General features: G+C 36.0%; 2 protein-coding genes across 3 annotated transcripts; one reads left to right on the top strand and one right to left on the bottom strand.

Moving 5' to 3' along the window:
• Positions 1 to 1403: 1403 nt before the first annotated feature.
• Positions 1404 to 5753, bottom strand: LOC107014330 (2-methyl-6-phytyl-1,4-hydroquinone methyltransferase, chloroplastic-like). 2 transcript variants are annotated; one of them, XM_015214192.1, is made up of 3 exons: positions 4966 to 5753; positions 2540 to 2846; positions 1404 to 1841 (listed from the first exon to the last, which is right to left on the bottom strand). In XM_015214192.1, exons 1-3 carry the CDS (start codon positions 5517 to 5519, stop codon positions 1686 to 1688), a joined length of 1017 nt encoding a protein of 338 aa, XP_015069678.1. In that variant the 5' UTR covers positions 5520 to 5753; the 3' UTR covers positions 1404 to 1685.
• A 2886-nt stretch (positions 5754 to 8639) lies between these two features.
• On the top strand, positions 8640 to 10573 carry LOC107012075 (probable histone H2AXb). The gene is made up of 2 exons (XM_015211801.2): positions 8640 to 8931; positions 10113 to 10573. The coding sequence occupies exons 1-2, from the start codon at positions 8725 to 8727 to the stop codon at positions 10332 to 10334; spliced, it is 429 nt and encodes a 142-aa protein (XP_015067287.1). The 5' UTR covers positions 8640 to 8724; the 3' UTR covers positions 10335 to 10573.
• The last annotated feature ends 4044 nt before the right edge of the window (positions 10574 to 14617 follow it).

Genomic DNA, 14617 nt, shown 5'->3' with positions numbered 1-14617 from the left:
GACAGTCAAATTTAATGTAGACGGGTCTTAGGTGTAGTTGTTGGTCATGGCTTTATCACGCAAGCCCAGTTAATTTATTTTTTATTTATCGAAATTTATTGATTCGATTAATTTAAAATTTGTGTCACTCATAGGGCATGATCAACAAAGACGAGTCTAAAATTTTAAATGTATGAACTTTAAATTTTAAAAAGACAACTTACTAATTTTCGAATTTTAAAAGAGGAATAGAGAATATTAAAATTTTGACCATATTTTAGATTTACACCCAAATATCGCGCTGCATTGTGAGGTTTATGGGAGTAATAGGGTCCTTTTGAACAAAATCTTAGACTTCGAATTCAGTTTTTATCGTGAACTAACTTATGAATCAATGAAATTTCAAATTTTGAATATGCTTTTGCACGTGAGTATGTCCAAATCAGTGTATTTTTTCATATTTTTTCCAAATTAAGTGACACGTGATTTCGAGTGCATGACACGAACTCAAACTCTATTGCAAATGAAAGTATGATATTTAAGTGGAAAAGAGTAGAGAAATACATTTGTTACCCATCAAGCTCGAACCATACATTACAAATTCTCTAAAATTTCAAAGGTAAAATAGACATTTGGATTTTACGAGGATAATGATATTATTTATTGTTTAAATTAACAGGAAATTTGATTCTAAAAGCCAAATCAGAGTGTAAATGATTTTCACCCATATATATATAAAGCATGTCTTTGAAAAATTAAAATACTAGAAATTTCATGTCCAAATTCCAAAGGAATAAAAAAAAATTGGACTTTTAGTATTGTGAATAAAATAATATTACTAATGTTTCTATCAAATAACCTTCTATGAAAATTGTGTTCGAAGTTAACTTCTTAACCAAGTTTGCAAAGAGTCAAAATGATTTGGAGACTTGACTCATATGATCATCCTTTGTGATTTCTTAATTTACTATATCTAGTATTTATCGGGTGGTCGCGAATTTTAGCTGCGAAAAACCTTTTTTTAAAATGTAAGATAAAAGTTACGAAAATAATGCATCAATCTGATCCAATTAATTTCTAATCTCGTGCGTAGTAAAAGTCTAATGCATCAAACTATCCTTTAATTTGTTTTTTTACATACAATTATGTTATGTATCAAGATAAATGAATTTAGTTGAACCCGTAGCGCTAAAGCTAGATCAGCCATATGCCTCCCACATAGGGCATAAAACACTTTCTACCAAAGACGACTTCATATCCAAGATTTGAAATCGAGGTCATTGATTAAGGCATGAAGGAGTACTTACCACTCCACCACAACCTTGGGCGACTTGACTCGCACACGCTGAAGTTGTTCAAGGATTAAACAAGAACATCAACTATGAGGACACACATGAGTACTAAAATACTTAAAACTTGCTCAATATTGGCAAACGATGCATTACTACTATTTATTTCAATGAGCTTTTTTCAACATATGATTAGAAAACATGACTGATAGATTATCCAACTAGAAAATGTCACAGATTTTTGTAGGTTTTACCATGAAAATAAAATTTACATGCTAGGGCTGAAAAACTAACAGACTAAAGTTCGACGACGCCAAAAACATTGTTGGTCCACAACAGAGTTGTGGTCACTGGTGGAGAACTGTCAAACAGAAATTGTGGAGAACTTCTCTTGGATTGATAAGTTGTCCTTATTATTCAGATGGGCTGACCTTTCGGGACGATTTGATCCTTAAGCCACATATATATTGGAACGAGCACGTAGTAACTTGCAGCCGTTATGCCAAGCAGGAATCGCATGAGAAATACAAAAGGGTTCACAGGCTTGCTCACATCCTCAACCTTGGGACCGAGCTGCAACACCACAACACAGCACCATGTTATATTTACTATTGGTGTAAGAAAGTATAGTTCCGGTTTGACAACAAAGCTTCAATCCACTAAAACTGTAAATCAGAGAGTTCACATGCACTTTTCATTTTTATTTTGTATAATGTTGGCCCGAGATGAATTTAAATGGAGGAACATGGTCGCTGAGGATTCATATAGCCGAACCCAACTTTCTTGGGACTAAGGCTTAGTTGTTATTGTACTTGTGTAAGGCAAAAATACTGAGAGTTAAAATGACTGCGCCATAAGCTGTCCGCTAGTCGACAGCCAAGGAGGAAGGAGGCGTTCTATCACAACTTACATCACGCAAGTTTGACTATAGATGAAACAAGAAATGTTTAAGTTTGTAAATTTATTGGCAGTACTAGAATAGTATGATAAGCATTTTTGAACTTCCAATTGCTTAATGAAATTAGAATTCCGAATAACTTGTATTTTCTGTATAGTATACCAAATATTTTGAGAAGTTTGAAAGTGGAAAATGTGTCTGGACATGAAGAGGGTATCATATAGTGTCAGAAAGTCAACAAAGGTGTTTAAAATAATTTCAAAAATATAAACAAACAGGAATCGAAGAATTTAAGTCATCTAACAGATTGACCAGCACAAAAGCTTCAAATACTAAGCAATAACACACACTTAGGAAAAAGAGAAGTCCCTACCTGCAATGGCGATTCCCCAGCATATGGCTTCACTCCAGTCACAGAGCAGCCCATGATCAACCCGTGTCGGCGGACACCACGATACCATTTTGGGCCAATCCGCTTCAGCTTAACTTGTGTGAAACCGGCCTTTTTAAACCATTCTATATATTCTTCTTCTTTTGGAAAGAGCATCCACACATCTGCAAAGAAACGAGATAACCAAAATGTTGGGTACACCGGACCAATCAGGCAGGCAACCCCACCTATGGTTAGTACCCGATAAGCTTCCTTGATTCCACGCTGTGGATCTGGCCAATACTCAATGCTGGAGAACAGAAACATGTTATTACATCTAGAAGTAATAAATAGGTGACACCAGTGAATATTGTTAAAGTTAATTGAACTAGATTCCACTGGAAATGAGCAAAGATCACACATCAAGCATATATCTTAATCTTGAACTTGCCAGTTATCAACAATAAGAATCAATATGAACAAAAGTTTATGAGTGTAAGATATGGTACTTGAGCCTAACTCAATCCCAAAAAGGTAGCACATGAGGGAGGATTGCCCAAGTCCATATAAGCAAACCACCACCCCATTTCCATGGGACTCTAGCCCACTCTAACAATAAGTAAGGAAATATGAACAATGGCTAAAAACAAGTGAAAATGATAACTTCATGTAATTTGAAGTTCACTTGCACTCTGTATATTGAGTACAACAAGCATCTTAATTCTTCAAAGAATCGCACTTCATTTGTGCACTAGTGAATAGTCAAAACTGAAGCGACAAAAAGACGATACATGTGGCCTAAAAGTCATAGCGGAACCATAGCTAGTTGAACTGCACAACCTAATGATCTTTTATTAAAATTACATGGAATGTGAAGAGCATTCCAACACCTGAGGAAGAGTAACAAAATCTCCACCTCAGCTCAAGACGGAGCTAGATGGAGGAAAGGGGGTCAAACAGAATCCCTTTATTTTAAAATTACACCCTGCAACTATGACAAAACAATTCTTTTTGCTACATGTTAACTGTTGAAACCCCTTGACAGAAGGGGGAGATTTTAGTGAAGCGGCCAACGAGGTTCAAAAATTGTTTTAGATCACGAACCAAAATCCCAAGTGTAATTTCTAGTATGTATTTGAATCTCCGTATATAAATTCCTGGCTCCATATTGGCCAAGCTTGCTTAATTGTTTAACAGCATCACATAGTATTATAGACTAGCAAGTTCAATTTGGAGGAAAGGCAAGAATAACATAGAAAGAAATTACATTTAGGAAACAGAATACAGAATAGTCTGATTTATCCTATCAGTTCCCAAAATTTTTCTAAGCAAGACTTTAGCAGTAATAGCTTGCAATTTCTTATAAAACAGCATCAGTATCACAGACTAGAAGAGCAAAAACAAAGCAGATGGCAGAGGGCAGGGGCACAGAGGCGGAGCCAAGATTTAAACTTTATGGGCTTGAGTTTGGGATTCTATCACAACTCATTCGATTTACTGGGTTTAAAATCAACTTGTACTTGTTTAGTGAATTTTTATCACATATCCGAGACAGCGCTATTGGGTCCAATAAAGCCATAAGTTGCACTCTCCATGGCACTTGGCACAGAGGTTGATCCAAGACTTGAACTTTATGGGCTCAAGTTCGGGATTCTATCACAACACATTCAATTTACAGGATATGAAATCAATTTGTACTTTTTTATTGAATTTTTATCACATATCCGAGCCAAAGCTATTGGGTTCCAATAAAGCCACAAGTTGCACTCTCCATCGCCCTTGGCACGGAGGTTGATCCAAGATTTAAACTTTATGGGTTCGAGTTCGGGATTCTCTCACAATTCATTCAATTTATCGGGTTTGAAATCAATTTGTACTAAACTAGTGAACTTTTATCACATACCGAGCTTGGACTCCAATGAAGCCATGACTTATCATCCTCTCCATCCGCCCTTGAGGAGCAGACACAATATCCGATGTATTTCAAAACACGTGCCAACTGACCCTCAGGATTTCTCAGTTATCCAGAAAACTAAAAGTATAAGGGGCGGAGCCACAATACGGATTCCACGAAACCTACTAGTTATGGCTCAAATACTGTACTATTATTAGTAAGACTTCACCTGATATGTACAAATAAATTTATCCATTACCCACTAAACAAAAAGAGTTGTTGTTCAGAACTCACATACTACCTCTATTTCAATTTGTTTGCCTTACTATCCTTTTTAGTCCGGTTAGAAAGAATGTCTTTCTTCATTTTTGACTACTCTTTGAATTTAACTTTCCACATAGCATGTTTGACACCAGAAGATTAGAAGACATTTTGGTATATCCTACATATGCTTTGATAGGGAGGGAGTACTTAAAAATTCTGGATTTGTCTCTGCTCGGGGTTTGCAGTTACCAAACACAAGTATAGAAATTACCTTCCAGCTGAAATATATCTATCAAAAGTATCAGTAGGAAATGGGAGATCCTCAGCATCTCCTTCAAGTATCTTGCACTCTTTCAATGGCTCCTTCTGCCTAGCCTTAGCAAGCTGATGAGGTGATTGATCAATAATAGTCACATTTTTAGCATCAACATGCTTAACAATCCCAAGAGTAGTAAATCCAGTTCCACCACCAACATCCACCACTTGCAAATTCCTTGCGTGTAGCTCAGCAGGTTCAAGTGCTTCATCTCTCATATCTTCAGTCCAATGCCCAGGATTTATGACATGGTCATACACAATAGACAAGAACCTGTAGAACCAAAATGCCTCTTTTTTGTGTTGTATGAATCTTGGTTGAGAAGCTGGCCTTGAAGCAGATAAACTGCATTTGGTGGGTCTTAGGGTTCTTGTTGCTCTCAAATTAACAAAACGCTTTTGGGGTAAACACTTAAGATTCAGTTCTGACCCAAGAAATGATGACCCAGATGGAGAAATTCCACTAAGAAGCTTGACATTATCAGATCCACTCAGTATTGAAGACGCCATGAAAGTATTTTTATAGCTTTGAAGATGTAATTTTTACAATACTTCAAGCTAAAAGAAGCTAAACCCAGATGCTATATCTTCAAATTCATCAATTTCGATAAGTTTTTCTGCAAATTTGATGAATTTTTGGAGAAGGTGAAGAAGAAACAACACAAGAAGTTCAGTGAGATAGTAGAAATGGAAGCATTACCTTTTTGGCTACCACATATTGAGATTACGATTACAACTCGCAACTAAACAGGAACCACAGAGCTATACGACACCGTTTTATCCCCCTTTTCTTTTCCAATCAATTGATTATTTTTAATTCTGTTTTTACGAAAAAGAACTAAAACATGAAAGAAACTAGTGGGAAAGTAAAGAAGCAAATGATCTTTCTTTTAAAGAAGCAACTATGAGTTTTACATGTTCTAAGTTTACTTTGAACTTTAAGACAAATAATATAAGTGTGTAAGGCTGAGGTGGATGAAGTGAATTAACATGGAGTATTATCATTATATTATACACATAAAAAGCAATGGTTTGTTATTATCAAAAAGAAGAAATTTGTTAAATCGAGAAAATTTTTGATAATTGACAAATGTGAGAATTAATGAAATGAATAGATTGAGATAGCATATTTTATCAAATCAAATTCGACGAGAAAAAGAAAAACATAAATTACATGAATTAAAAAAATTAAAACAATTGATATATAAAGCTCATACGTGACAAGAGTCCAGCTTATGTAAAGTTTCTTCTATAAGTAGGAAAGGGCCATAATGAAAATTCTAAAAATCTCCAAAAGGAAGGACATTTGCTTGAAGAAGGATAAGCCTCACATCCAGAGTTGTCAAAATAAGTTGGCCCAATCAAACCCTAACGGGCTATAGAGTTATATGGCTTGGGGCAGGCTGACCCTTTTAGTTAAAGGACCAATAAAACATTGGCCTAACCTAATCCTAAGCGGGCCATGGGTTGACCCTTCAACCAAAATGAACAATATTACTTTCTTAGAAGGAGTATCGAAGAGAATTTAATGTTGATGTCTATGAACAGGACATCAATACATACAAATTTTCATTTATGAATCACATACTTCAACAAATACTTACAAAAATATATTTATGAATCTCACACTTCGGTGAATGCTTACCAAAATACATAATAGTTAATGTAAAATTTAGAAGAAAAATATTGTTAAACATTTCTCCCACAAAAAACAAGCTAGTTTAAAAGACTTAATTTTTTATGTTTGTAACATATTCAATGATAAAACATTTATAAACAAAACACTACTGTATGTATATTTTTAAATATTTATATATGAGGCTGGATTAAAAAGCCTCGTATCTCAATGAGCCAAAAAATTAGACCTAACCTCACTTAATTCAAAGATTAGATTAGATCGATCTCATGGGTCAAATCCATTTTGACGATTCTATTCACACATATAAATACTACAAGGTTTCCACAAAGAATCTATGCATTTATATCTAGTGTTAAAAGCAATAGGCAATCAAATAAGAGGAAACTCATATTTGAGAGAGTTTTGACTGCATACCTAAGTGCAGCCAAGACAAGGAAACAAAATCGAAAAAACTATTTCATATGCTAATGTTTTATTACAATTTTCAAGTTAAATTTGCTTGTATTGAGTTGTATTCTTTTGCTTTCCAAGATAAGAACATATTCTAGTAGGGGGCCTCTTAAAAGTTTGGTTTTATAGTCAAATGTGTTTATTGATTCAATGAAATGGAAGAGTTGTAATTCAAGTTGTTTTATGATTCGGTGTTGAGCGAAATTCGATTTGACAATCAAAGATAATTGTTGATTCATAGAAATTAGAGTTTAATTCCTTAAGCTATAGAGTTTGTAATGTTAAATTGTTGCGACTCAAAATTTTGATAAGCTGAAGTTAAATTTTATAGAGATGTAATGTCGTAATTTTTATCCTTTATGAACCAAAATTGTTCCCAATAAAATGTTGTGTTATTACTTTAATCATTTTAATTTATATAATATCAAAAATAAAATAAAATAACTTATTCCTCATACATATTTTCAGCTTAAATTTTTTTATGAGGTAATGTTACACTCCAATTTCTCTATCACTTTCTACATTCGTTGACAAAATGTGCAAATCTTTCAACTAACTGATAAGTATTAATTTTATAAACTTTCGAAGTTGATATTATAAATTAATTACGTTTAACTTTATAAAATAAACAATTTATCAACTTTGAGATAATTCAAGGTACGTGATATTTGAAATTAGTCTTATTAAATAGTTACATCCATATGCAACTTTATATATGTTTGAAGTTGTTCTAGGATTGATTTTTAAAAAAAAGTTGAATATATGTTAAATTGTGGTGTTAGAATAGCATCTAATTAAATGTATTATAAAATTTAAGTTCAAATTCAACTCAAGGTAAAAAATTTGTGAATGAAATTAAAAAATAAATTTTGGATCCATAAATAAAATAAAATCTAACAAAGAAATGTCTTTTTGTAATTTGATTTGTCGCGAACAACCTTATCATCTTTTTTAACTGAGAGGCGAATTTCAATAAACATGTCTACATCGTCTCCTTAACCAAAGGCTTGTTTGGTTGACATATTAACTATGTAGAAATTATATTGTATAAATTATTTAATAAAAAGGGATAATATGAGCAGATTATTATAAGTATTACGTACTTGAAAAATAGTTTTTTTATTTTTAAATAATTTTAATTCACAGATAACAAATAAACATATTCTTAAATTATATTCTATTCCACGTAAATATGATATAAATTCACTACAGCAAAAGTTACATAATATATACAATCAAAGGTGCATTTTTGTTAAGTGACAATTATTTCTTATACTATAAATTAAATATTGTATTAATTTGTTAAGTGACAATTATTTCTTATACTATAAATTAAATATTGTACTAATTATATTAGACGTAAATTTACTCCTAATACAAATTTACGAAAAAAAAAGCGCCATTTATGTTTCTAGATTAAAAATCTCCCGCGCAATTCTCAAAACGTGTAGGCCCACTTACACGCTGGCAATCCTTGTGCCCAACAATTCCACCAATCAGCACACAGCATTTACTCCTATATATAGAATCCGTACCCTCTTTCCTCTCTCGCCACTAACACAGAAACAGCAGCATACAAAATCGAGAGCTAGAATTAGGGTTTTTTCTTTCATTGGAAAAAAAAAAATGAGTTCCGGCGGTGGATCAGGCAAGGGAGGCGCAGGTAGAGGGAAGCAAAAGGCATCGAAATCTGTGTCTAGGTCTTCAAAGGCGGGTCTCCAATTCCCCGTCGGTAGGATCGCTCGTTTCCTTAAGAATGGAAAATATGCTGAACGTGTTGGAGCTGGTGCACCAGTTTATCTGTCTGCTGTCCTTGAATACCTCGCTGCTGAGGTAATTTTATGCTTGATTTGGTGGATTGAATTGAAATTTACTCTAATTTATGCGATCGTTTTTACTTGATTTAGTCTATTAAACTGAAATTTACTCCTATTTTGTGCGATTGTACATGATTTGGTTGATTGAATTCAAATGTTTATGCGATTGTTTTTATTTTATTTGGTTGATTGAATCCTAATTTTCTCTAGCATTGTTTTTACTTTGTTTAGTCGATTAGATTGAAATTTGCTCAAAGTTTTTGCGATTGAACATACTTCATTTGGTTGATTGAATTCAAATGTTCTCTATGCGATTGTTTTTACTTGATTTAGTCGATTAGATTGAAATTTACTCCTATTTTGTGCGATTGTACTTGATTTGGTTGATTGAATTCAAATGTACTCCAATTTTTTATTGTGATTGTTTTAATTTATTTGGTTGATTGAATCCTAATTTTCTCTAGCATTGTTTTTACTTTGTTTAGTCGATTAGATTGAAATTTGCTCCAATTTTTCGCTATTAAACTTCATTTGGTTGATTGAATTCAAATGTTCTTTATGCGATTGTTTTACTTGATTTGGTTGATTGAATTTTTAATTTCTGTAAGTTTAGCTTGATTGATTCAAATTTACCCCATTTTATGTGAAATGGTTTGAATCTGGAATCAAATTTAAGGACTTTCTTTTTGATATTTGTACCTTTAAACATGCTATAACATATTTTATTCCTCTATAACATAGCTTTCCTGATTATTAGACATGTAATTTGTGTAGTTTGAAAAGGCTACTTATTAACTGTGAAAATGTGAAATTTAGAGTTGAATTTATGTTGTTTATGCCGTTCATTTTGGAACAAATAGTGTTACATACACTGGAGCGGTTGCAACGTTTAATTTGGTTTCATTTGTCAGTCAAGTTGCAATATGATACAATGGTGGTTCTATTTGTTCATAATCTCTGTTAAGGGTTAACAGTTGGAGAATTGGTATTGTATGATTAGTTCATGTCGATGGTTGGATAATCATGTTTAGTAATGGACTGTGATAATCAATTGAAGAATTTGTATTGGTATTTAGAGATTTATCTAGTTTAATGTTACAGATTATCTGGAGATAGTGATGCTGGAGTTGTATTCTTTAATGTGATAAAAATTGTACAATCTTGTGAGACTAAATTTATTATAATTTATTAATTTAGGTGTTGGAGTTGGCTGGAAATGCAGCAAGGGATAACAAGAAGAATCGTATAGTGCCGAGACACATTCAGTTGGCTGTCAGAAATGATGAGGAACTGAGCAAGCTTTTGGGTCAAGTTACAATTGCTAATGGAGGTGTCTTGCCTAACATTCACCAGAATCTGTTGCCTAGAAAGGCTGGCTCAGGCAAGGGCGATATTGGTTCTGCATCTCAAGAGTTTTAGAACAAATGAACTCCCTAGTTTTGAAATCGATCTGAAGTGAACAATTCATAGCTTTGTAATATAGAATTGGCTCTTGTTTTGATAGTTTTGAATTCAATGGTGCTGTCGACTTTCTGTTTTGATTTACAACTTGGAAAGTTTTTGTGATGCGAATGGAATTAGATCTTTTTGCCTGTCAATTTGCAATTTGATATTCAACTTGGGAAGTTTTTTTGAATGGAATTGGATTAATTGGTGTGATCCTTTATGACCTTGTGCTGTGAACTTTGATTTGCAGTTCTCTGTGACAGTTAAAATTGGAACTATAATTTCCTTTTTGCAACAATATGTTTCACAGCAATGCATTGTCATTTGCACATTTGGCAAAACTTATAGTAATATGATATATAAGTTGCCTTTTCTCCCCCACAAGAAACTTTTGGGCTATACAGTTTTAGAATTTGTCGTTATCTGAATTTGTTTCTCATTTTCTTCTTACCTTTTGTCATAACAAAAATTTGAAATACTTTTGACATGTATATATGCAGTGATAGCAAATGTTGTTTTCTTCTAGCAGAGTGGCATTAACATCAATCATAGAACTTGTCTATGCAGCCAGTTGGCCATTACGGCCAATCCAATTCATTTTCAAGGTCAAACGAGCCTCGAAATAAGTATACCCCAATTTCGACGATTTTCGTGTGCTATAACAAACTATTTTTTGGGTTATCCGGATTTCGACGTAAAAAATGCCTAATTTTTTTGTGGACGTCCGTCAAGACCTTGTCTATACAGCCTGTTGGCCCTCACGGCCAGTCCGACCCATTTTGAAGGTCAAATAAGCCCCGAAGCGAGCATACTCCTCATTTTGACGATTTTCGTGTGCTATAACAAACCATTTTTTGGGTGATTCGGATTAAAACGTCAAAAATTCCAAAATTTTTTGTATGCAGCCAGTTGGCCATCACGGCCAATCTAATTCATTTTGAAGGTCAAACAAGCCCCGAAGCGAGCATACCCCTCATTTCGACAATTTTCGTGTGATATAACAAACTATTTTTTGGGTGATCGGATTAATACGTCAAAAATTCAAAAATTTTTTGTGGACGTCCGTCAATACCTTGGCTATGCAGCCAGTTGGCCATCACGGCCAATCCAACTCATATCAAGGTCAAACGAGCCCCGAAGTGAACATACCCCAATTTGGACAATTTTCGTAAGCAGTAGCAAACCATTTTTTAGGTGATCTAGATTTCGACGTAAAAAATGCCAAAATTTTTTGTGGACGTCCGTCAATACCTTGGCTATGCAACCAGTTGGCCATCACGGCCAGTCCGACCCATTTTGAAGGTCAAACGAGCCCCGAAGCGAGCATACCTCTCATTTCGATGATTTTCGTGTGCTATAACAAACCATTTTTTGGTGATCCGAATTAAGACGTCAAAAATTCCAAAAATTTTTTTGGACGTCCGTCAATACCTTGGCTATGCAACCAGTTGGCCATCACGGCCAATCCAACTATTTTCAAGGTCAAACGAGCCTCGAAGCGCGCATACCCCCCCCATTTCGTAGCAAACCATTTTTTGGGTGATCCGGATTAAGACGTCAAAAATTTCAAAATTTTTTGTGGACGTACGTCAATACCTTGGCTATGCAGCCGTTGGCCCTCACGGCCAGTCCGACCCATTTTGAAGGTCAAACGAGCCCCGAAACGAGCATACCCCAATTCGACGATATTCATAAGCAATAGCAAACCATTTTTTAGGTGATTCGGATTCCGACGTCAAAAATACCAAATTTTTTTGTGGACGTCCGTCAATACCTTGGCTATGCAGCCAGTTGGCCATCACGGCCAATCCAACTCATTTTCAAGGTCAAGCGAGCCCCGAAGCGAGCATACCCCTCATTTCGACGATTTTCGTGTGCTATAGCAAACCATTTTTTAGGTGATTCGAATTAAGACGTCAAAAATCCAAATTTTTTTGTGGACGTCTGTCAATACCTTGGCTATGAAGCCAGTTGGACATCACGGCTAATCCAACTCATTTTCAAGGTCAAACGAGCCTCGAAGCGCGCATACCCCCCTATTTAGATGATTTTCGTGTGCTATAGCAAACCATTTTTAGGGTGATCTGGATTTCGACGTCAATAATGCCAATTTCTTTTGTGGACGTCCGTCAAGACCTTGTCTATGCAGCCGGTTGCCCCTCACGGCCAGTCCGACCCATTTTGAATGTCAAACGAGCCCCGAAGCGAGCATACCCCTCATTTCGACGATTTGCGTGTGCTATAGCAAACCATTATTTGGGTGATCCGGATTCCGACGTCAAAAATGCCAAATTTTTTTGTGGACGTCCGTCAAGACCTTGTCTATGCAGTCAGTTGGCCATCACGACCAATCCAATTCATTTTCAAGGTCAAACGAGTCCTGAAGCGAGCATACCCCAATTTCGATGATTTTCGTAAGCAATAGCAAACCATTTTTTAGGTGATCCGGATTCTGACGTCAAAAATACCAAATTTTTTTGTGGACGTTCGTCAATACCTTGTCTATGAATCCAGTTGGCTATCACGGCTAATCCAACTCATTTTCAAGGTCAAAAGAGCCACGAAGCGAGCATACCCCAATTTCGACGATTTTTGTAAGCAATAGCAAACCATTTTTTAGGTGATCCGGATTCCGATTTCAAAAATGTCAAAATTTTTTGTGGACGTCTGTAAATACCTTGGTTGTGCAGCCAGTTGGCCATCATGTCCAGTCCTACCAATTTTCAAGGTCAAACGAGCCCCGAAGCGCGCATACCCCCTATTTAGACGATTTTCATGTGCTATATCAAACCATTTTTAGTGTGATCCAGATTCAGACGTCAATAATGCCAAATTTTTTTCTGGACGTGCGTCAAGACCTTGAATATGCAGCCGGTTGGCCCTCACGGCCAGTCCGACCCATTTTAAAGGTCAAACGAGCCCCGAAGCGAGCATACCTCTCATTTCGACGATTTTCGTGTGCTATAGCAAACCATTTTTTGGGTGATCCGGATTAAGACGTCAAAAATTTCAAATTTTTTTGTGGACGTCCGTCAATACCTTGGCTGTGCAGCCATTTGGCCATCACGGTCAATCCAATTCATTTTCAAGGTCAAACGAGCCTCAAAGTGAGCATACCCCAATTTCGACGATTTTCGTAAGCAATAGCAAACCATTTTTTAGGTGATCCGGATTTCGATGTCAAAAATGCCAAAAAATTTTGTGAACGTCCGTCAAGACCTTGGCTATGTAGCTTGTTGGCCATCACGGCCAGTCCGACCCCATTTTCAAGGTCAAACGAGCCCCGAAGCGCGCATACCCCCTGTTTAGACGATTTTCGTGTGCTATACCAAATCATTTTTAGGGTGATCCGGATTCCGACATCAAAAATGCCAAACTTTTTTGTGGACGTGCGTCAAGACCTTGGCTATGCATCCAATTGGCCCTCACGGCCATTCCGACCAATTTTCAAGGTCAAACGAGCCTCGAAGCACGCATACCCCCCATTTCGACGATTTTCGTGTGTTATAGCAAACCATTTTTTGGGTTATCCGGATTTCGACTTCAAAAATGCCAAAAATTTTTGTGGACGTCCGTCAAGACCTTGTCTATGCATCCGGTTGTCCCTCACGGCCAGTCCGACGCATTTTGAAGGTCAAACGAGCCCCGAAGCGAGCATGCCCCTCATTTCGACGATTTTCGTGTGCTATAGCAAACCATTTTTTAGGTGATCCGGATTAAGACGTCAAAAATTCCAAAATTTTTTGTGGACGTCTGTCAATACCTTGGCTATGAATCTAGTTGGCCATCACGGTCAATCCAACTCATTTTCAAGGTCAAACGAGCCTCGAAGCGCATACCCCTTATTTCGACGATTTTTGTGTGCTATAGCAAACCATTTTTTGGGTTATCCGGATTCCGACATCAATAATACCAATTTTTTTTTTGGATGTCCGTTAAGACCTTGTCCATGCATCCGATTGGCACTCACGGCCAGTCCGACCCATTTTGAATTTCAAACGAGCCCCGAAGCGAGCATACCCCTCATTTCGACGATTTTCGTGTGCTATAGCAAACCATTTTTTGGGTGATCCGGATTCCGACGTCAAAAATGCTAAATTTTTTTGTGGACGTCCGTGAAGCTGCATTCCACTCGTAGCTTTGCTGTGTGAATTTCAAGCATACTGACCAGGAATTATGTGTCAAAGTCCAGGTTAGCCCCTCTTCCCTTTGTGTCCTGTACAACCTGAGTTCCAAGTTGACCATTTTATCATATA

Source organism: Solanum pennellii, chromosome 3, assembly GCF_001406875.1.
Source record: "Solanum pennellii chromosome 3, SPENNV200".
Classification (NCBI taxonomy): domain Eukaryota; kingdom Viridiplantae; phylum Streptophyta; class Magnoliopsida; order Solanales; family Solanaceae; genus Solanum; species Solanum pennellii.
Note: the sequence above shows the minus strand (reverse complement) of the source record. Positions and strands in the feature narration are given on the sequence as shown.